General features: G+C 49.0%; 1 protein-coding gene across 1 annotated transcript; it reads left to right on the forward strand.

The window, feature by feature from the left end:
• The first annotated feature begins 84 nt into the window (after positions 1-84).
• LOC133475690 (cip1-interacting zinc finger protein-like) lies at positions 85-5,435 on the forward strand. The gene is made up of 9 exons (XM_061768925.1): positions 85-225; positions 322-371; positions 719-944; positions 1,096-1,236; positions 2,232-2,326; positions 2,406-2,484; positions 2,565-2,669; positions 2,748-2,876; positions 5,020-5,435. The coding sequence occupies exons 2-9, from the start codon at positions 352-354 to the stop codon at positions 5,029-5,031; spliced, it is 807 nt and encodes a 268-aa protein (XP_061624909.1). The 5' UTR covers positions 85-225; positions 322-351; the 3' UTR covers positions 5,032-5,435.
• The last annotated feature ends 15,997 nt before the right edge of the window (positions 5,436-21,432 follow it).

Raw genomic sequence — 21,432 nt, forward strand, 5'->3', positions numbered from 1 at the left:
TGGACCTAAAACGGGTACGCATGTCTTTTACAGTGTCACGTTATTGTTTAAGAAAAGTACGTTGATGCCGATCGTCACAAATGATCGAGAAAGTGTTTGGGTGGGTTCCTCGGCCTCGGTAACGCGAGCCAGATCCGCGCCGAAAACCAGGCCAATGAAAAGTGTCAAAACGTGAACTCCACTTCGCCGGAGAATTCTTCGGAACCTACGAGAGTGCAGCGAGCTGTACGAATGTGGCGACAAATTCATCTTTTCACTCACTCCAGTTGCTTTCGCGACCAACGCAGGGCAATTGCATGACTTCTAATGTTTTTTTTTTAGAGGACATCGTTCGGGTCGAAGCTTCTCAGCATGAAGAAAACGACGAAGAGGTGGGAAGACAGAACGACTTGATAACGTTATTCGAACTGCAGCGAGTCTTGGATTCTGTCGTTTGAAAACAAGAAAGATGTGAATGCATTTGAATCGCCTTTATTAGCCAAGTATGTTAAATCACAGGAGGTTAGTTGACAACAAACAGCCACCATGACAAAATATACGTTTAGGACATTCAAACACAAGTATGACGAATGTGCCCGTAATGTGGTCATGCTCACACAAAGACAATTGTTTAAATGATGCGGTCGTCAAGTAGTCGTGCCATAATCTTGCACAATCCGATAGTGTGTTCAGAATATGGTTGAAAAGTATGAAATTGTATTCGAATATGTTGAAACAGGGTTGAGGAGGCTGCTGCCGCGCTGGCCAATAGAGACGAGTGCACAGGGTCATGTGATCAACCAGGAAGTGAGAGCACTGCTGCAGGTGGTGTGTGCGTCACTGCCAACATGTCGCGTGTTTTCACCGACGTTGACGTGCGTGCGTGCGCGTGCCTGTCAGATGGCATTTGTCCTCCCGGGCAGCAGGTGGCAGCGGAGCTTCACGACGCCAACAAAACTTCCAAGGTGACTTGTGCTTTCTTGGTTAGGAGTTGTGTGGACTAAACATTCATATATATATATATATATATATATATATATATGTGTGTGTGTTTGTGTATGCATTTGTGGATATTTCAACTGTGTTTGTGTCAATTGATGTGTGTGTGCGCTCCAGAGCGCGTGTTCACTGAAGGTGACCATCCAGCAGGGCGGCGCCAGTCGAGCGTTCACGCAGACGGACGAGACGGATGCTGAGCGGGCGGCGGGGGCGGGGCTTCGCTGTCACATGTGCGGAGTCACGTGTCGCTCCGCGGAGGTGAGGCCACGCGGGAGGCCTGTCTGCAAAGTTCCGAGACCGGCGTGGCCAAAATCCTTTTTTCCTCGAATGCTTAGGCGCCCGCTCGCAACGTTCTGAGCATCGGATGCTTTGTGGCGTCGGCGAAGGCGTCAGGACTGCGGGGGGATGGCGTCCACGGGGAAATTTGGGGTTGGGATTTCCATGTAGCTTTTGTCACATCAGTCCTGGGATTTCTAAGAGGAATCTGCGAGCCCGCTTCCGCGGCCTGGGTCAGGTGCGTGGCGGCGGGGCAACCTTTCAAATGGCGTTCCCCGAGCCGAGCGAGTCTGCGCGCCCGCCGATGACCGTGTGTTTCTGTTGACTCTTTTCTCGGTGGTTTGTATTTGTTGCTTTGCGAGGTGCCGACGGTCCCGTTTTCCAGTCGCCGATGTTGGTTTTCTTCTTCTCACATGATTTCTGCTGTTCTTTTTGTGGGCTTTCTCCAATGTCTTTTGTATCGTGAGATTTGCCAGATATTCCACAACTGACTTTGCATTTCTTGTTTTTTTGGGTGTGCGTGTTGTTTGACTGCTGTATTTCTTTCTTGGATGTTTTCTCCTGATGGTTGTGATGTTTGCGCGTGTTGTTTTTGGTGCGAGTTTGACTTTTCTTTCTTTGTTTCTGGCTTGCTGCTTCCCTTTTTTGTTCGGGGCCTATTTTGCAAACCGGCCGAGAGCGGTCGCGGACCGTTCTGACTACGGAGCGTTTATTTGCCGTAGGATTTTCTGGTGTCCAAAGTCGGCGTGCGTGGCTTTCGTACAAAAGATCGTAACGTCGGGTTGAAGCGCCGACTCGGTTGGAAGGTTTCGCGACCTCGTGGGCTGACGCGTCGTAGCCCTGACGAAAGCTGTCGGCGGGCTCAGAGATTCCTCTTAAGTGGGGAAAAAAACAAAAGAAATCCCAAACCTTTGAAAGAAGACGACGATGTCATCATTGTACGCCTATGACATCATGGTGTGTGCGTGCGTGCTCAGGTGTTTGAGGAGCACATGACCGGCTCGGCTCACGTGACCAAGTGCGAGGCCATCACGCACTCCATCAATGTCATCACACACACGCTCACAAACAGGTAGGACCACGCACACACACAAATACACAAACTCACACTGTGCGCTGACAGTGTGTGTGTGTGTGTGTGTGTCCGGCAGAAGGCGCCGCTGGTGCGACACGTGCCAGACTGACTTCAGCGACGATGTCATCAGCCATCGACAAAGCAAACGGCACAAAGTGAGCTCCTCACAGAACGTGGCCGTCGTGCGCACGTGTGCGTGCGCGCGCATTACATGTATGTGTGTGCATGCGCGCAGGCGTGCAAGCGCGCGTCACGGCCGTTCTGCGCGGCGTGCGGCCGCCACTTGAAGACGCCGCGGAAGTTCGTGGAGCACATGAAGTCCGACAAGCACAAGCGACAGGTCAGGGGTCGGCCGCGGGGTCGCGTGACCCGCGTCCAGGGGGTCACGTGACCGATGAGTGCGCGCGTGTCCCCGCAGTTGCGTGTGAAGGCAGCTCAGGAGGAGGAGCTTATCACTGTGGACGCCATTGGCTGTTTTGAGGAGGAGGCGGAGCCAAAGCAGGAAGTAGAATTAGGGCACCAGGAAAAGGACGGAGCAACTTCACAGGTGGCTTTTTTTTTTTTTTAATTATTAATTATTTTTTTTTAAACGATGATGATGGTTATGAACTTCTTGGTGTGTTTAGTTTATTTCTTTTTCTCTTTAAGCTGTTTTTTTGTCTGATTTTTGCCCTTTGCACCTTGAGTGCTTTAAAAATATCAATAATTAATAATTGATTACATCAAATTGTTTCTTTTGGCCAATTGAAAGCCATGAAAACGACTATTTTCTATCCTTGTTTTTACGGAATCGTACATTTTGTGCAAAATGTTTTTCTTTCTAGACTCCACACTTGAAGTTTTCTGTTAGTTTTCCATCCATGCATCCATTTTCTGTCGCGCTTCGGCCAATCGCAGGGCACATAGAAACAAACAACCAGTCGCACCTACGGGCACAGCGGCTGGCCAAGCGTAATGCAGCTTTGGTGGTCGCTGAAGGAGAAAAACTGATATGGGAGGAGCTCGGTGAGGCCACGGGGAGAGACTTCCGGACGGCTTCGAGGAAATTCTGGTCCACCGTCCGGCGTCTCAGGAGGGGGAAGCGGCGCACCACCAACACTGCGTCAGGTGGGGGTGTGGGGCGCCGCTGACCTCGACTCGGGACGTTGCGAGTCGGTGGGGAGAATACTTCGAAGACCTCCTCCGTTCCACCGACACGCCTTCCCATGAGGGAGCGGAGTCTGGGTTCTCTGAGGCGGGCTCTCCTATCTCTGGGGTTGAGGTGACCGAGGTGGACCGGCATTACCCGACAACTAGCAACCCTTTACTGCTCAGTGAGTGTTTTTTGTTTTTTTTGTCAGTGTCTTTGTGTCTCCAAAGCGTTCTCTGGCGATGGACCATCTGCTGTCGTAGTCGAGCGGCTCCGACGACCGGAGACAAATTCCTCGTGTGTTTTTAAAGAGGATTCTGATTCTGAAAAAGCTCCTCGGTGGCAAGGCCCCGGGGGTGATGAGATTCGCCCGGAGTTCCTAAAGGCTCTGGATGTTGTGAGGCTGTCCCGGTTGACGCGCCTCTGCAAAGTCATCGGGGACAGTGCCTCTGGATTGGCAGACTGGGATGGTGGAGGGGGACTGGAGGGTGTGTTCCAACTACAGGGGATCCCACTCCTCAGCCTCCCCGGCAAGGTCTGTTCAGGGGTGCCGCAGAGGAGGCTCCGTCGGGAAGTCCAATCTCAGATGCAGGAGGAGCAGTGCGGTTTTGTGGAACGGCGGACCTCGGAGAGTCCTCCAGGGTGCACGGGAGTTGGCCCGACCGGTCTACGTGGGTTTTGTGGACTTGGACGTGGCGTTCGACCAAATTTCTCAGGCTTGTTAACGACGCTCCTCTTTGACAAGGCAGATTAGGTTTCGCGTCGCAGGGACTTTGAGACACGGACACGGTGCCCGTAATCTGCCTTCGCCAGCGTTGCAGAGTCCTCCGGTGCGATGGATCGTTCCGCTGCCGTCCGCGGCTCGCGAGGATTCGTTCGGTCAGGCTGACGAGGCCGCCGTGCGCACGACGCCAGCCGGCATCGTTGCTGCTTTCTGATGCGCTTTGACTTGAAAGCTTTTTACTCGTTCATAAAGTGTCACAAAAAGACAAAGAAAACCAAAATGTTTGTTTTAATTGGAGGACATTTCACTGTTTTGTTGAGTGGCCAACAAAACGGCTAAGCGCTGCGCTGGGCCGATTTCCCCCTCCCCCCCACTAAGTACAAAAATAAAGAATCCTATTTACGGTCGTGGAAAATTGCCCCGAACAAGCTGAAAGTGGAGTCAAATGGAAAAAAAACTAAATAAATAAATGCTTTTCCTCTGAACAATACCATCAAAATTTTATTTCAGAGGAAAAACATTTTCCCTCAGAATAAAACGCTTTTTTTGCTTGGAAAAAAAAAGAATATTTTCAATTAAAGATTTTTTTTTTTTTTGTGGAAAAAAAGGTGGCCACTTTATTCAGAGAAATATTATTTATTTTTATATATTATATATTTTTAAAATCAATTTTTCTGAAAAATTGTTGAAAATTTTCATTGCAATTTTCTTTCACCGTTTTCCATGAAAAGCAGCAGTTTTACCTAAATGACTAAATAACACTTGATTTTTGGCACACTAATTTGAGACTTGCTTGAACGTTTGTGTTGAAACGTTTCTCGCGCATTTTGCACTCAGGCGACCTCTTGACCTCACGAGCGGCTCGCCCGTCGGCGCTCCCCGTCTCCTTTCCGCCGAGGCGAGCCCGCGATGTTCGGGAAGCCCGACCCGGGCGGAGGGGGCGTGGTCTGTGGCCGAAGCGACCTCGCGCGTGCCGCGGCCGAACTTCCGGAACCTGCTCTCCGAACTTCAACACAGGTGGCCAAAGTACTCCAGTACAGGGGGGGGAAAACAAAAAACTCTTGGAGTCGAAATAGTCTTTCAGCTCCTGTACTTAAGGAAAAGAAAAATAGGAAAGACTCTTGAAAAGTTCTGAAGTAGAAAAGTCCAATTGAAAAGTCTTGATAACTGGAAAAAAAATCTGATCCACACACAATTTTCCTCTTTTATGAATTTACATAAAATTGACTGAACAAAATATTGTGGTGTGCTGGTCTACTTTCACATCATAGTGTCTGTATATATATATATATGTATATATATTAGGGCTGTGCAGGCACGGGTGGTGACTCGAATTGGGATTCAAAAGAGCGTGGAAAAGCGATCTTTTGAACTCCGATCAGAGTGAAGATCATACGACTTGATTCTGACAGTCACCCGGAAAATCAGCGAAAGCCGCCATTTCGTTTCAACTCTTGCAGCAGCAGCAAATGCTTGTGATCGATTGTACTGTATTTGTTTATTTTTGATTTTTTTGAAGGTTAGCAACAGTGCCGCTACCTTCATAAACAGCGGAAGTTTTTTTTTGCGAAATTGGCGCGTACGGACGGAGGGGTGCGACAAAAGGAAGGACGCCGATGCCCCGGCAGGCGGGCGAGGAGAGAGTTTATTGAAACGGTCAAATAGGAAACGACAACACTCGCAAGTAGCTGCTGTAGGTCACCACTCGCGCTCACACGAAGACTAAGCGCAACGGTCTGCGGCGTCACGGACTCGGCCACGCCCCTTAAAGGCACACATCCATCACTCCGGTTGTGACCTTCAGCTTGCCCCAACGTAAAGCGCTTTATTTTTTATTTTTCCGACCCCAATCAAAATCAAACATCGTTTTGGGGGGTGATGGAAATCAAATCGTATATTTTCAAGAATCAAGTTGTGGAGTTTGGATTTTCCTGCGTGATCGCCAGGCGGTTTGACGAGGAGAGTCCAGCAGGGGGTGCTGTCTGACCAGCAATCCAGTCCACTCGATTTGCTAGAAACCCTTTTCCCATTCATGTTCTCTGCCATCCATCCATCCATCCATCCGTTTTGTGTTGTGCTTTCTCCTCACGCGGGTCGCGTTTTTTTGACAAAAACAAAAGCTGTCTCGACTTTCAACAAATGAAAACAATTGATCATTTAAAAAAAGTGAATAATCATAAAGTGAGTCTTCCTAAATGCCCGCCGAAACAAACGTTTGGAAATGTCAACAGAAAATATACAGATAACAAGTAAAAGTATTAGGACTCACTTGTGGATTTTTCCCCTCATGTGATGTCTGCTATTTTCAAAACCTTCACCAAGCAGCAGAAGGCGTGTGTGCGTGTGCGTGGGTGCGCGTGTGCGCTTTGTTGTTATTTTGATGACATCAAATGTTGTCAGGAGCCTACAAATCAACTGGCGTCTTTTCTCTTCGGTGCAAAGCCACGGAAATGAAAGTGTTTGTGTGACTTTAATCAAACGTACGCACCAAGGACAACGCAAAACGCACACTGTGTAACCGTGTGATGATGGGTTATTGATTTGTTCAAAAAGCAGACACGCCGCGTGTGTGTGTGTGTGTGTGTGTGTGTGTGTGTAACCTTGGCGATGTGGACAGTTGTGTGTTTTTTTTTTTCTGGAAGTATTTGGCAAGTGGCCGTTTGGGGTGCGTTTGAGATGCCCTCCGCCTCCGAGTTGCCGTGACGCAAATGCAGCGTCGAACTTGTTAGCGTTTATGACGGCGGCGGTTATTTGAGATCAGTGGTCGTCGACCGCATCGGTCAAAAACTGCTCGCCTCTTTCAGACTGTTGAAAGGGTTGAAGTTGCTTTCGTCCGCAGCCGTTATTTCCGACAACGGGCAAATACCGATGTTGCGCTTTCCCGAGAAGAGACGAGTCGCAAAATACGCAATTTTGTACATGGAGTGCTGTCGCTCCTCCGTTTGTGTTCTGCAAGGCGCCAGTCGTCGCTTAGCTTTCGTAATCTGCCGTTACGAAGTTCTTTTTTCGCCGCTGCGAAATGAGCTCGCAATAGAAAAATGCGCTCCTGTTTTACTCCGGCTAATCTTCATTCCTCTGCTTTCCAGTGCATGCCTCCATCTTTCTAACTGTCCCTCCAGCTGCTCCCTGCTTTCACTGCAGATCACAATGTCATCTGCGAACATCATGGTCCACGGGGATTCCAGTCTAACCTCATCTGTCAGCCTATCCATCACCACTGCAAAAAGGAAGGGGCTCAGGGCTGATCCCTGATGCAGTCCCACCTCCACCTTAAATTCTTCTGTCACACCGACAGCACACCTCAGCGCTGTTCTGCCACCCTCATACATGTCCTGTATTCTTCTAACATACTTCTCTGCCACTCCAGACTTCGGCATGCAGTAGCACAGTTCCTCTCTGGGTACTCTGTCATAGGCTTTCTCTAGATCTACAAAGACACAATGTAGCTCCTTCTGACCTTCTCTGTACTTTTCCATCGACATCCTCAAGGCACAAAATGCATCTGTGGTCCTCTTTCTAGGCATGAAACCAGACTGTTGCTCGCAAATACTCACTTCTGTCCTGAGTCCAGCCTCCACTCGTCTTTCCCATAACTTCATTGTGTGGCTCATCCACTTTATTCCTCTATAGTTGCCACAGCTCTGCACATCCCTTGTTCTTAAAAATGGACACCAGCACACCTTTCCTCCATTCCTCAGGCATCTTCTCACGCACTAGAATTCTATTGAACAAGCTGGTCAAAAACTCCACAGCCCCCTCTCCTAGATGCTTCCATACCTGGTCCTGCCTCGTCAACTCTTCCTTCTCTCTCATTTTCTTCATTCATCAACTCCTCGAAGTATTCTTTCCATCTACCTAGCACACTGCTGGCACCAGTCAACATATTTCCATCTCTATCCTTAATCACCCTAACCCGCTGCACATCCTTCCCATCTCTATCCCTCTGTCTGGCCAGCCTGTAGAGATCCTTTTCTCCTTCTTGAGTGTCCAACCTGGCATACATGTCGTCATATGCCTCGTTTGGCCTTTGTCACCTCTATCTTCGCCCTACGTCGCCTCTCAATGTCCCCCTTCTTCTTAGCTAACCTTTTTCCTTGTATGATTTCCTGCACTGTGAGGTTCCACCACCAAGTCTCCTCCTCTCCTTTCCTACCAGAAGATACACCAAGTACCCTCCTGCCTGCCTCTCTGATCACCTCGGCCGCAGCGGTCCAGTCTTCTGGAAGCTCCTCCCGTCCGCCGAGAGCCTGTCTCACCTCTTCCCGAAAAGCCGCACGACGCTCGTCCTGTCTCAGCTTCCGCCACGTGGTTCTCTTCTCTGCCTTTGTCTTCCTAATCTTCTTCATCTGTCCCTCCGAGTTCCTTTCCTGGATGCCGTACATCACTTCTTTTTCCATCACTTCTTCATCACCCCCGTTTCCTCCAGCAAACATGTCCATTCCAATCTGCACCAATCACGACTCTCTCTCTGTCTGTCTGGGATGCTCCGAACGACTTCCACAATTTCTCTTTCACCTCTCGGTCGCATCCTACCCGTGAGGCGTAGCCGCTAATCACATTATACGCAACACCCTCAATTTCAACTTTCAGCCTCAGACTCCATTTGTCTTCCCATCTCCACCATGGTCAAATCATTTGAACCCTGCCCCTAAACTTCTCGCCTTACTGCCTTTCCACCCGGTCTCCTGGACACACAAAATATCGAGCTTTCTCCTAATCATCGTGTCAAGCAACTCCCGAGATTTTCCTGTCGCAGTCCCAACATTCAAAGTCCCCCCCATTCAGTTCTAGGCTCTGTGCTTTCCTCTTCTCTTTCTGCCGAAGGACCCGCTTTCCACCTCTTCTTCTTCTTCGACTTCGACCCGCAGCAGCTGAATTTCGGACGTCGTTCAGCCGGGCCGCGGCCGATCCGGTATGGAATTCTTGAGATGAACGCTCATATTTCTCTCTCATTTCTTCTCCAGTGAGCGACGATTGGAATGTAGGAGCGGCGTTCGCGGCGGTTAGCTTAGCTTTTAGCCTATTGCGACAAGCGTACGTCTGCCGGCGGCCGTGCCGCCCCCGCCCGCCCGCCCGCTCGCTCGCTCGCTCGCTCCTCCGGCGTCGTAGTTACCGACTCAAAGTCGCTGGCGCTCAGATGCTAATTTAACGCAGATATTTTGGGCGTCGTAGTCTTCATCCCCACAACTGCAAGGAGCGGACGTCATCGGTCCGTTTTTGATTTTGTATGGGACCGATGAGCGTGACGTCGTTTTTCTCGTGGCAAAACATTTGGACTCGGTGACTGGGCCCGCCTCCTGATGGCGGCTTTAAGTTTCATCCCGAAACTTTTTCCGTCTTGTGACGCTGCCGCGTTGTATTTGTAAACCGCGCGCTTGTTGCTTTAGCCGCGTGTGCTGGTTTTGAATCTTGCCGACTGCACTGGGACGCCTCGTGTGGTTTTGCGCTTTGCAAAAACAAGAAAGTTTTGACGAATGTGAGGATTAGCCGCGACTCATTGTTACATGTGCTCGGTCGTAATCGGCCGGATGTCATCAAATAGTTTTTCCGAGCTGTTTCTTTGGTGTTTGGTGTTTTTTTGTTGTTTTTTTTTCCCCCCCGTTAAAAGCTCAGCTGCGGCGAGGTCAAAGCGTGCCTCAAATGAGCTCTTAACGGGCTTTTGGATTCGCTTTCTCTCCATTTGAATGCGCGCGTGTGCGTTTTGTCATTGCCGATCCATTATGCCCAAGGACGCCGCCCTCGTCGTCCTTGGGCACGAACGCACACACATGATGCAAACGTGTGCGGATGCTAATGGAGTACGCACGCACGCACGCACGCACGTTCTTTCCACACAAACTAGCAACAAAGTCACTTTTGATGTTGACTTGAACACACACACATTGCCTCCACCTGGAATAAGTGAGTTCTTCCTGTTCCTAATATTTCGACCTCCTCGTGCCGCTCAACCCAAACGACGACGAACAGCGGAAACTGTGCGCGCGTGTGTGACAGTGCGCGTTTGTCAAGGTGCGGGGGTGTGCGGCCCACCTGGAAAAGGCGCCCCCCCGCCGGCGCCCGAGCGACAAGCGGGCCCCTCCCGTCCCGGACGCCCCGCGCGGCCGATCGGGCCTAACCCGTAATTAGCCGCAATTAGCCGCAATTAGCGTGCCGTGTTACCGTGACGACAGTCGCCGAGAGGAAGCGGAACACTTCCTGTTTGATGGCATCACTTCCCGTGTGTGAGAAACACAAGCGGACCACGTCGTGCGGCATTTCTATTGAGAACAATGTTGCGTGTCATATTTGGTGTGTTTGTGTGCGTGAATGGAAGGATGTGCGCGTTTGTCGCCGAGTGCGTGTGTGCGTGACAAGGCGTGCGACATCATTTTGTCTTTTCAATATCGCATCGCCACGATGCGACGCATACCGCGTCATGCCTGACTTATATGTTGGGAAATTGTTCCGGTTGTATTTCTTTGTCTCCGATTGTGTTCATCTAAAACAAGCTCATCGTATCACGAAAAGCAAAACAAAGAGAAGAAGAAGAAGAAGAAGTGAGCGGGCGTGCGTGCGTGTGTTGAACCGGTTTCCCCCCGAACGGCAGCCAGTTTATCACGACGTCGCCCGTCGAAAGACGTCAATGGCGTTTTTGAACGGGGACGGGCGGGGGAGGGTCTTGTGCAGTTGATGTGTGATCGTCGAGCCTCTGGATAACTGCAATGAGGAATGGCGCTCTGTAGAGGGCGACAATACCTTGAGGTGAAAGTCCCTCCCTCGGAGGAAGAAGAAGGACGGGGCGGGCCGGCGGGGTGCAAGACACTATGAGAAGAGACAAATATCATGGCGGGAAAGAGAGAGGACAAAATCTAAAATAAGAAAAAAGCTTTCAGTACTAGAAACGTATTGCGCCAAGGCAAGAAAAATATTCCCGCGACCGACGGGAATGAAGGATGACGCTCCGAGCCGACGGCTTTGTTGCAAAACTACCGGCCAAAACGCCGGCCCGTACGTGCGGCGAGACGCTCCGGGCCGCTCGCCGAACGAGGATTTGAATGAACGGGATCCGGGGATCCGTCGTCGTCGGATGAGCGAACTCCCTCCGGATAGCCCGGAAGCGGCCGAGCCTCCGACGAAGGTAACTCGCTCGCGGCTGGCGTTCGCTACATTTAGCTTCGATCCTTGTTACATCAAAACATAATTAGTCCCACTAGTTGACGTTACAATGTAACATCTGTTGCCAGTACTGATTTGAAGTTTCCATTTCCAGCTCGCCCATCTTGCAGGAATTCAAGACTCGCGAGTCGAACGTCTTTTAGAATTGCGACGAAGAAAAGTAGGTGGTGGTTTTTTTGGTTTTTGTTTTTCACCCTTGCAAAACACGTCATCAATACAAAAAATCTTCTCTCGTAATGCTATGTATTTTTTCAAACTTACAGGTTCTGCATCCAGCAGACGTTCGACTCCCATTCCAGTACGCAGTGCAGACAAAAATGCTAATTGAAAGCTTTTTTCACGCCAGCAATTTCAACAATGTATATTCAGAGTCATAGTTTTATTTCTAAACGGCACAGGTTGTGCTTCGAGCAGAAGTAGGAACTGCTTTCGAGGAGAATGACGACCACGCGAGATCCCGTTCACCGCCACAGAAGAATAAAATCCAGATGTGGATCAAAGTTAATAAAAGGTAATAAATGCCTGGACTGTTGTGCAAACGGGAGACGAGGAGAATTTGGAATGTGGGTGCGCCATTTGTTCATGCATTTTGTCGCATGTAAATTCTGGACATAGTTATACTTGTAAATAAAAAAACAAAAACAAAAAAATTCTGTGTTGTTTTCTGTTCAGATGTTTGAGATTTTCCCATTGGTGTCATTGTTCCGCTTTCACCAAAAGGCTGTTTTCTCCGTGTTTTTCCCTGATGAAAGAAGAGAGTCTGATCTTTCACTTGGTGCTTTTGGTGTTTCCGTCGTCATCGTAAATCAGTGACGTTGCTGGAAAATGGCGCGCCGATTCCCAAGCGGTGTGCCGTGGGAAATGAACACATTTGACTGAATGTATCTTGTTGTTCACGGTGACAGACAGAACAAACGATAAATGCTCTTTTCTATTCGATGGCAGGAAGTACGCGCAGTCATGAACGGATCCACTTGTGGTGACATTTTTGCCGGGAGATTTTCCAATTGTAAAATATGTTGGTTGCGAATCGCTGCTGTCGGGCTTTTCCTTTCCCAGGACACGACTGGCATCGAATGACTTCAAAGTCCTGGTGGATTTGTATTGAATATTAGATCATCAATCAATGGTGTTGGTGTATGAAGACAGAATGAATGTGTCCAAATACTTTTGGCCGCCGGTCTGCCGCTAATTGACGCCTGCGCGCGGGCTAATGGGGCGGGTAATAACGCGCGGGGGCGCGGGTAATCCGTCGCGAATCGATGAGCGTGTCAATCACGCCGAGGAGGCGGAGCCCCGCCGAGCTCAACTGATTGCCGCTCGCTCGCTCGCTCGCCCGTCACTTTTTTCCGCTTTATTTTTAGAACGCGCTCATTAGCCGCCCGCCAGCCCAAGTGGCAAAGTAATAGGACAGGACGTGGACTGCATGTTAGCGGGTTAGCTAGCACGAGGCTTCACAGTGTCTGATGATGATGAGGATGAATTCCTCCTTCGGCCGACTTCTGTCTCCTCTGGTTCCCTCTAAACGTTGCGCAATGCCGCTCCCGCGTGGGCGGAGCTTGCCTCGTCACGGCTTTTGTCGGCGGGCGGCCTTATTAAACGCAAGCGGAACCCCGATTTACGAACGTCATTGGCTCTTGAAGGCGGTTGTAAATTGAAACGCATTTTCCCAACAGAACCAAAAGGTAAACATGAATGCAGCGGATCCCGCCTTTTCACGCTCCGGCACCCGAAGATTCACCTATTCGCAGATTTTCTTTCAGTTTGGGGGTTATTCAGAAACATGATTTTCAATGCGATGATAAGGGCCATCCATTATTGGCACATTTTCACGATTGGCGGCCGGGCCCCTTCAGTTGCTTCCAGCCTGGACAAAAGTGCCACCGCACTCCCAGTTTGCACACCCCTTTCAACCCAACTTCACGTTTGGCACTCGAGTCGGTGACGGCCCGGAAAACCGCCGCTCGTGGGCCGAAGTCCACGAATAATTGACCTTCCTTATGATTGCGCTGTTTTTTCGGATATCGCGACGCGATGCTTGTGCAGGTGCAAAATCGCGCGAGACCAACATTTCGACCTGATCTGATCTGATCTGATCCGCGCACGTCCAAGTTGAGGCCCACTTCCTGTTCCTGTTCCTGTTCCTGTTCGCTTAGATCTTACTCGGAATAAATGTACCAGATGGTTACAACACGATGTTTATTGCAACGCTTTATTCTTTATTGAGGCATGAAATTGGAGTTTTCTGTTTATTGTATGATGAAATGTTGATCACGCTGTTTTGATAATAATAATATATTACATTTACCACAACATGAAATGCTTGTCACAATTGAATTCAATGAAAGTAAGTTTTCTTTGTTTTAATATGCATGAAGTGTGTTGCACTTCACGTACTTTTGTTGATAGAAGATTTGATGTTCATGTATAATAGTTTCATTCTCGTAGTGTTGTTTTTTTCATAATATCACATACTTATTGTGTCAGTATACATATATGTCCCTCAGTCACAAATATGGATTTTTCTTATCTTTTCCTTTATTTACAAGATGTTGACTATTCCGTTCAGTATCACATGAAGAAAACATTTTCAATTCCAAATTCTGATTTCGATATTGACTGCTTGCACTAATGAATTGTATTTGATAAAATGAGCTTCACATTTAGGAAACAATCTTTACATTCAAAACATTTCTCCTTTTATTCAAACGTTTCATGTTGACGTCATAACGAATGATGTCATTTTAACAAGAACGTAAACATTGAATGCCAATGTGTTTTAGAATGTGAGCCATGAAAAGATTATTCATATTAATACACGTGAATGACAGGTTTGCTTTTTCAATGATTTCATTTACAAGTTTGAAGAATGATTTTTTTTATGAATTCCATCCTCGTTAGAAACGGAACTTTTGAAGTCACAAAAAAATCATCTTTTCACTCCCGTAATTAGGATTCCTTTATTTATTCGAAATGTTCTTGGGCTGGCAATCAAACAATTTCAATCAAAGCCTGCAAATTGACTTCATTAAACGCTAATGAGTTGACACGCGAGTTGTCACGGACAACTACACAATAACGCACGCCCCCCGCGCCCCCCCCCCCCAGGACACAGCTGGGAGGCTCGTTACAAACAGATGGACGCCTTTTAACGTGCGCCGCGCCCCCCCAAAGAGCAGCTGGTGGTGGTCGGTACCCGCGACAAGCATTCAGACACACGCGCGCACGCCCACGCGTGTGTGCGTGTGTCTATTGACAGTGATGCAGTTCAAGAAGCATTTGACGAAGACGACAGAAATGCAGACGGAACGACGGCGGCCGTGAAAAGGCGCAAAACAGCAGCTTGACGAAACGACGGTCGACATCTTTCGGTCACCTTGAGCGACAGGCGCAACAACTAAATGCTTCTCCACTAGGGGGCAGAAGGCACAGCTTAGAACACACGCAAAGTCACGCGAGAACATGGGCGCACACTCAGACCGACGCGCGCGCACACATACAAACTCACGCAGACACACGGATCGGCCCGGCGTCCGCAGCGATGCGGACTTCGTCTCGGTCCGTCGTGGCGAAGAAGGAGCTGAGCCGAAAGGCCGAGCTCTCCGTTTACCGGTCGACGTACGTTCCTGCCCTCACCTGTGGTCACGAGCCGCGGGTCGTGACCCGAAGAAGGAGATCCCGGACGGCTTGTCCGGGCTCTCCCTTAGAGAACGGGCGAGAAGCTCGGTCGTCCGGGAGGGGCTCGGAGTCGAGCCGCCGCTCCTCCGCATCGAGAGGAGCCAGGTGAGGTGGCCGGGCGTCCCCGCTGAAGCCACCTCGCATAAGGCTTAGAAAATGGATGGAAAATAGTTTGGATTTCACATCCAGCGTGTTTGAATGTTGTCACAAACAATTAGCAGTGTTAGCGCTTGCTAACTTAGCTTTGTTCCAGCGCGCTTTCACGTTCACACAATGCAAAAGCTTTTACCTTTGTTATTCAACAACGGTTTATGGCGTCTTTCTGGGATATCCATCCGCTCTCGACGGCGCTTCTCCCGTTCAGGGTCGCGGGGCCGACTCGGGGCGCAAGGCGGACGACGCCCTGAACTGGTCGCAGGGCGTCTTGTCACTGTCATCGTCAGTTCGGCGCAAAGCTGCCAATTTCAGTTACAGGAAAGTCCCCCCCCCCCCCCAAAAAAAAATGTTGAAAACATTTCATAGACACAAACTCATTTTTCAATCATTTGAACTGAAACGTGGGACAGCTTCGTTCATTTTTTTTCTCAGCGTACGCACACACACACACACACACACTTGTTCTCGAACGCATCCTCTTTGGCTAGCACACACAAATTAGAAATCATTTGTTCACACAAACGCACACACTCTCAGAATAACACACAAACACGTACTCTCTCACAAAAACAAAACATACACACATTACCACGACACTCAGAGCAGACACACAAATACTCTCATGTGCACACAACAAACATGTAGACACACACACACACACTCGCTCCTATACTGACAGTACGCACACACGCACACGCACATTCAAAGTGGTGACAAAAGACATGTCATTGAATTCAATTCAATTAGAAGAGTGTGCGTGTGCGGGTGTGCGTGTGACCTTGTGCCGCTGGTGGCGGGCGCTGAAAAGAGCGCACACGCGCTCGCCTTTGCCGGGGCACAGCTTGACGTGCGAGTGTGTCAAAGGCAAATCTTGTTGTTTTCCCCTTTTGACCTTTTCATCATCTCATGAGGACTTGAAATACTTGACCTCTAACCCCTGCTTGAGACTTACACAAGAAAGCAAATGGAAAACGTTTTTTTTTTAAAAACAAACAACATATTCACTATCAACAAATAGTGAGCCAAACCTTTTGAACTGGAATCCTCAATGACAATAAGTTTTTCCTTTTGTTTGAATGCAACATGAGGATATTTTGGGAATCATTTTTCATAATCATGAGAATAATGATCACAGCGATTGTATTTGAGCATTTGGAACTGAAACCAAATATTGACTGTTGTACTTTCAAATTCAATCAACTCGGGAATGACCGCATGCCATTCCATTTCCCACGTGAGCCGAATCATTCCCAAACGTATCCTTCGTCATTTTCTTCCCGTTCGAACTCGGATCGTCGCCTCCGGCGGTCCGAGTTCTGGCCCGCGGGCCGTAGGTTTGACACACACATACAAACAGAGCTAGCTTGTCCGTTTTGCGAACGTGATTGCGCAGAACACACGACTGAAGCCGAGCCCGAGGCCTCAAACCACGGACGCAAACAAACAACAACAGAAAGCAATAAAACGAACAAAACAGCAACGGCGGCGGATTCGAGATCAAATACACCATCTCGATTCGTCACGGCGATGACGACCACGTATACGAATGTACGCGTTTGTCGCACACACGCGCACAATTTCGCGAATCGATGGCGTCTCCGCAAGGCCCGAAACGAGACCGGAACGAGACGAACGCCGCGACGGAGCATTGTACATCGGAAAGGACGCTGAACAGAAGAAAAAAAGAATTCGGGAAGAATAAGCGAGCGGCGGGAACAATCTGCTTCCCATCTGCCGCCCGCCACTTGTATTCGGCCCCTCCCCCTTCTCAATAAAGACGTAAGCCCCCCGACATCAAATCTAAACCGAACAGTCATTACAGTGTGTGTGTGTGTGTGTATCACACTTGTCTTCCTGACAAGTGTCAAGTCACATGACCTTGACGGCTTTTCAGCAACAAGAAAAAACAAAACGGACCACATTGCGGGTTTCTTTTTTCGGTTGGTTTGGTTTCCGTGACGACCAATTTGTCATCGGATCGCGGCAAACGATGGCAAAAGTGACATCACGCGACCTTTGCTAACGCCGGCGCATGGCCGAACTTTTCTTGGGTGGCGTGACCTTGTTGTCATGGAAACGCACTCTAAAGAGTCAAGTCATCACGTGACCCGTCTTCCTTCCGGGATGACGTATGAGAGGCCATCATTCGGGATTGCTTCCACACGCGCCACTGGAACACACTCATACGCTTTTGTTTTTTTGTTTTTTTTTTGCTCATGTACGCCATTAAAACGCGCTCTCACACACCACGGATTTTTTTCACTCGCATGCACTACTAAAATGCTCTCATACGTATAATCCGACGGCAACTCTCTCGTCCATTTTACCGAAATGCTCTCACACTCTGAATGGAAACGTTCTTATACACCCTGCGGAAACTCCCACACACAATTTCATTCACTCTTCTGAAATACTCTCTTACATCCTGAAAACTCTCATGTGCAACATTGAAATGCTCTCCCTGATTTTTTTTCTTGGTCACATACAGATTCTCTCACACACTTTTTGGGCTATTGCTTCCTGCTTCCCGCACTCACCTTCGCTTACATTTGTCTTGGCGACGAGCTTCTTTAGTCTCCGAACGAAACAGAAGCGTTTTGAAATCTGTGGGACTACTTTTTGTCGATGCAGTAAGTCGTGGCGGCCGTATTTCCACCTTTTTATGTACGCCCTCACCATCACGCAAGCGCGGCCAGCAAACAAGACGCCTCCCTTTTCCTCTGAAGACTCTCGGGACCTCCTCACAGTACCGGAGACAAAAACCCACCAGCTCGTAGCGTATACGGAAGTAAACGGACAGCCGGGGACCGAAACCACCTCAATGTTGTCAATATTGGTTTTGGGCCTTGCAGTGATTTCTCCAGATTCTCTGAACCTTTTTGATGATATTATGGACCTTAGATGATCTTCTTCTTTTCCTTTGGGCTTGTCGCCACAGCGCGTCATCCTTTTCCATGGAAGCCTACCTCCTGCATGGAAGTCTCCTCTCCAACACCGACGGCCCTCACGTCTTCCCTCACGACATCCATCAACCTTCTCTTTGCTCTTCCTCTCGCTCTCTTGCCTGGCAGCTCCATCCTCATCATCCTCACTATTTCTCCTCTGGACGTGTCCGAACCATCCGAGTCCGCTCTCTCGAACTTTGTCTCCAAAACATCGAACCTCGGCCGTCCCTCTGATGAGCTCATTTCTAATTTGATCCAACCCGGAACCTCAACATCTTCATGTGCTCTGCTTCCTGTCGTCTCTTCAGTGCCCCCGTCTCTCTCTCTCATGCGTCCATCGTGGCCGGCCTCACCACTGTCTTGTAAACGTTGCCCTTCATCCTAGCAGAGACTCTTGTGTCACGTGACACACCTGACGCCTTCCTCCACCCGTTCCAACCTGCTTGGACCCGTTTCTTCACTTCCTGAGCACACTCGGCATTGCTCTGGACAGATGATCCCAAGTATTTCAAGTCCTCCACCCTCGCTATCTCCTCTCCCTGTCGCCTCACTCTCCCCCCTCCACCCCTCTCATTCATGCACGTATATTCTGTCTTACTTCGGCTAATCTTCATTCCTCTCCTTTCCAGTGCATGCCTCCACCTTTCTAACTGTTCCTCCAGCTGCTCCCTGCTTTCACTGCAGATCACAATGTCATCCGCAAACATCACGGTCCACGGGGATTCCAGTCGAACCTCATCTGTCAGCCTATCCATCACCACTGCAAACAGGAAGGGGCTCAGGGCTGATCCCTGATGCACTCCCGCCTCCACCTCAAATTCGTCTGTCACACCGACAGCACACCTCAGCGCTGTTCTGCTGCCCTCGTACATGTCCTGTATTCTTCGAACATACTTCTCTGCCACTCCAGACTTCGGCATGCAGTCCCACAGTTCCTCTCTGGGTACTCTGTCGTAGGCTTTCTCTCGATCCACAAAGACACACCAACTTCAACACGTGGAGCACACAACTGACACAAATTATGCAAAATACATGAATGACGCAAATGACACAAATGACTCAAAAGACAAATGACGCAAATGACAAAAATGATGCAATCCACACAAATTACACTTATGATACAAAGGACCACACAAATGACACAAAAGACATTACGCAAACGACGAATGACGCAAACGACAGACACAAAAGACACAAATGATACCAATGACAAATGACGCAAATGACTAAAAATCAAATAACACAAACGACACAAAAGACGCAAATGATACGAAAGACACAAATGACACAAAAGGCACAAATGAAGCAAATGATGCAAAAGACACAAATGACAAATGACACAAGTAACTCAAAAGACACAAACGACATCAAAGATACAAATGACACACAAGTCAGAAATGACGCAAATGACTCCGCCGCCCTACAGAAACGCTGCAATTCCATATTTCCACTTACATATGTCCGACTCAATCCCTCTCTCACGTGTACTACTAACCCACTCTCATGCGCAATACTGAAATGCTCTCGGAATTCGATTCAATATGTTATCAGAGCACTTTTCGGTAAGCAAGAATTCCAGTTGCGAGTGAGAGAGCCCCTCTCGCTCGTGCATTGCCTTGCTTAGTGATGCGTGTACGTACGTGCGTGCGTGCGTGTGTGTGTAAGGGAGGGCTGATTTGACGGGGGCACCCGCTGAGCGTGAGACGGGGGGGAAACGGGGCCCATCAAACCGCGAGTGTTGGGGTTAAATGAGCCGTAAAGTAGAAGGTCAGTCTACCTTGTGTGCGCGCGTGTCAGCGATCATTTCCTTCTTGAGTCCCACGGCGCTGACAAACTTAAAGTGGGGGAGGCCGGGGGGGGACTCGTGGGGCCCACCGAGCATTTCCATTAGCGACACTCCTGTGATATTTCCGCCTGTCTTCCCAAAATTCTAATGTTTATTCATTTTTGCAAACCCTATCATCTCATTCCCCCCAAAATTCTTGAATTGATGTGTTGTACTCGTGCGCAAACGGTTAGCACATCTGCCGTTCGAATCCGGCCGCGCCCGTGTGGTGTTAGCGTGTTGTCGCCGCGCCTGCGTGCATTTTCTGCGGGTCCTGCGCCTTCCTCCCATCTTCCAAAAACATTCATTGACAAACAAGCAAGCAAATTGTGGTTGTTTGTATGTGCCCTGCGATTGGCTAGCCGGCCCGTGTAGATGTCATAGAATGAATCATTATTTTATGATTCAAATCAACAAATGGACATCTACATTTCAAGGGTATTTATTTTAATAAATCATTCCATTTGATTTCATTTATTGTTCCAATGTTACTGTCAAAATAAACAAGGAGAACTATTGATTGAACTATTTTGGTTCAGCTGATCATGAGCCGTTTGCCCTTTTTCCCAAATCAGTTCAGCACTAAAGTTTGTCGGGCGTCATTTCAAGGGACAAGAGCACTTTGAACTCTTCGGGATGAAGGTCGTGCACGTCAAGGTCAAGGTCAAGTAAGAAGCTTCTTCTGTCAGACACGTCGTGCTCGTGCGTGTGTGAATTTAGATTTGTGTCGAGGAGTACGAAACGCCATCGTGACGTCATTTTCAGCGCCTGCGCATCGCATCTCGCGGCGCGCGCCGTCCGTTTCCACCTCCTTACTCGGTCCGGGTGGCTTTTTATGGCAGTCGGCAAGTTTGCGCCAGCTGACGCCAAGCAAAGCCGTACGACAGCGGCACCCAGGAATCTCCTTGACTCATTCACTGCCAGCCTTCCCAGTTAACAACACAACAACACTTCTAAAGCCGTCAATGGCAATGAATGTGTTTTAAATAGGAAGTTATATGAACAGGCGGCACAGTGCACGACCGGTTAGAGCGTCTGCCTCACAGTTCTGAGGACCGGGGTTCAAATCCCCGGCCCCGCCTGCGTGGAGTTTGCATGTTCTCCCCGTGCCCGCGTGGCTTTTCTCCGGGCACTCCGCTTTCCTCTCACATCCCAAAAACATGCACGTTAATTGCACACTCTAAATTGCCCACAGGTGTGAATGTGAGTGCGAATGCTTGTTTGTTTCTCTGTGCCCTGCGATTGGCTGGCAACCGGTTCAGGGTGTACCCCTCCTCCTGCCCGATGATAGCTGGGATAGGCTCTGGCACGTGAGGAGAAGCGCGACAGAAAATGAATGGATGGAAGTTATATGAACAAATATGTCCACCTGGCCTGACTGAGGGGCTGACTTTTAATTTCGGCCTACACAAACAGCTGAATTATATTTAATGAACGTCTAAGTTTCGTGACGCGTACACTTCTCCATACATGAAGTGTATAAGCATATTA

Source organism: Phyllopteryx taeniolatus, chromosome 3 (assembly GCF_024500385.1).
Source record: "Phyllopteryx taeniolatus isolate TA_2022b chromosome 3, UOR_Ptae_1.2, whole genome shotgun sequence".
NCBI lineage: Eukaryota > Metazoa > Chordata > Actinopteri > Syngnathiformes > Syngnathidae > Phyllopteryx > Phyllopteryx taeniolatus.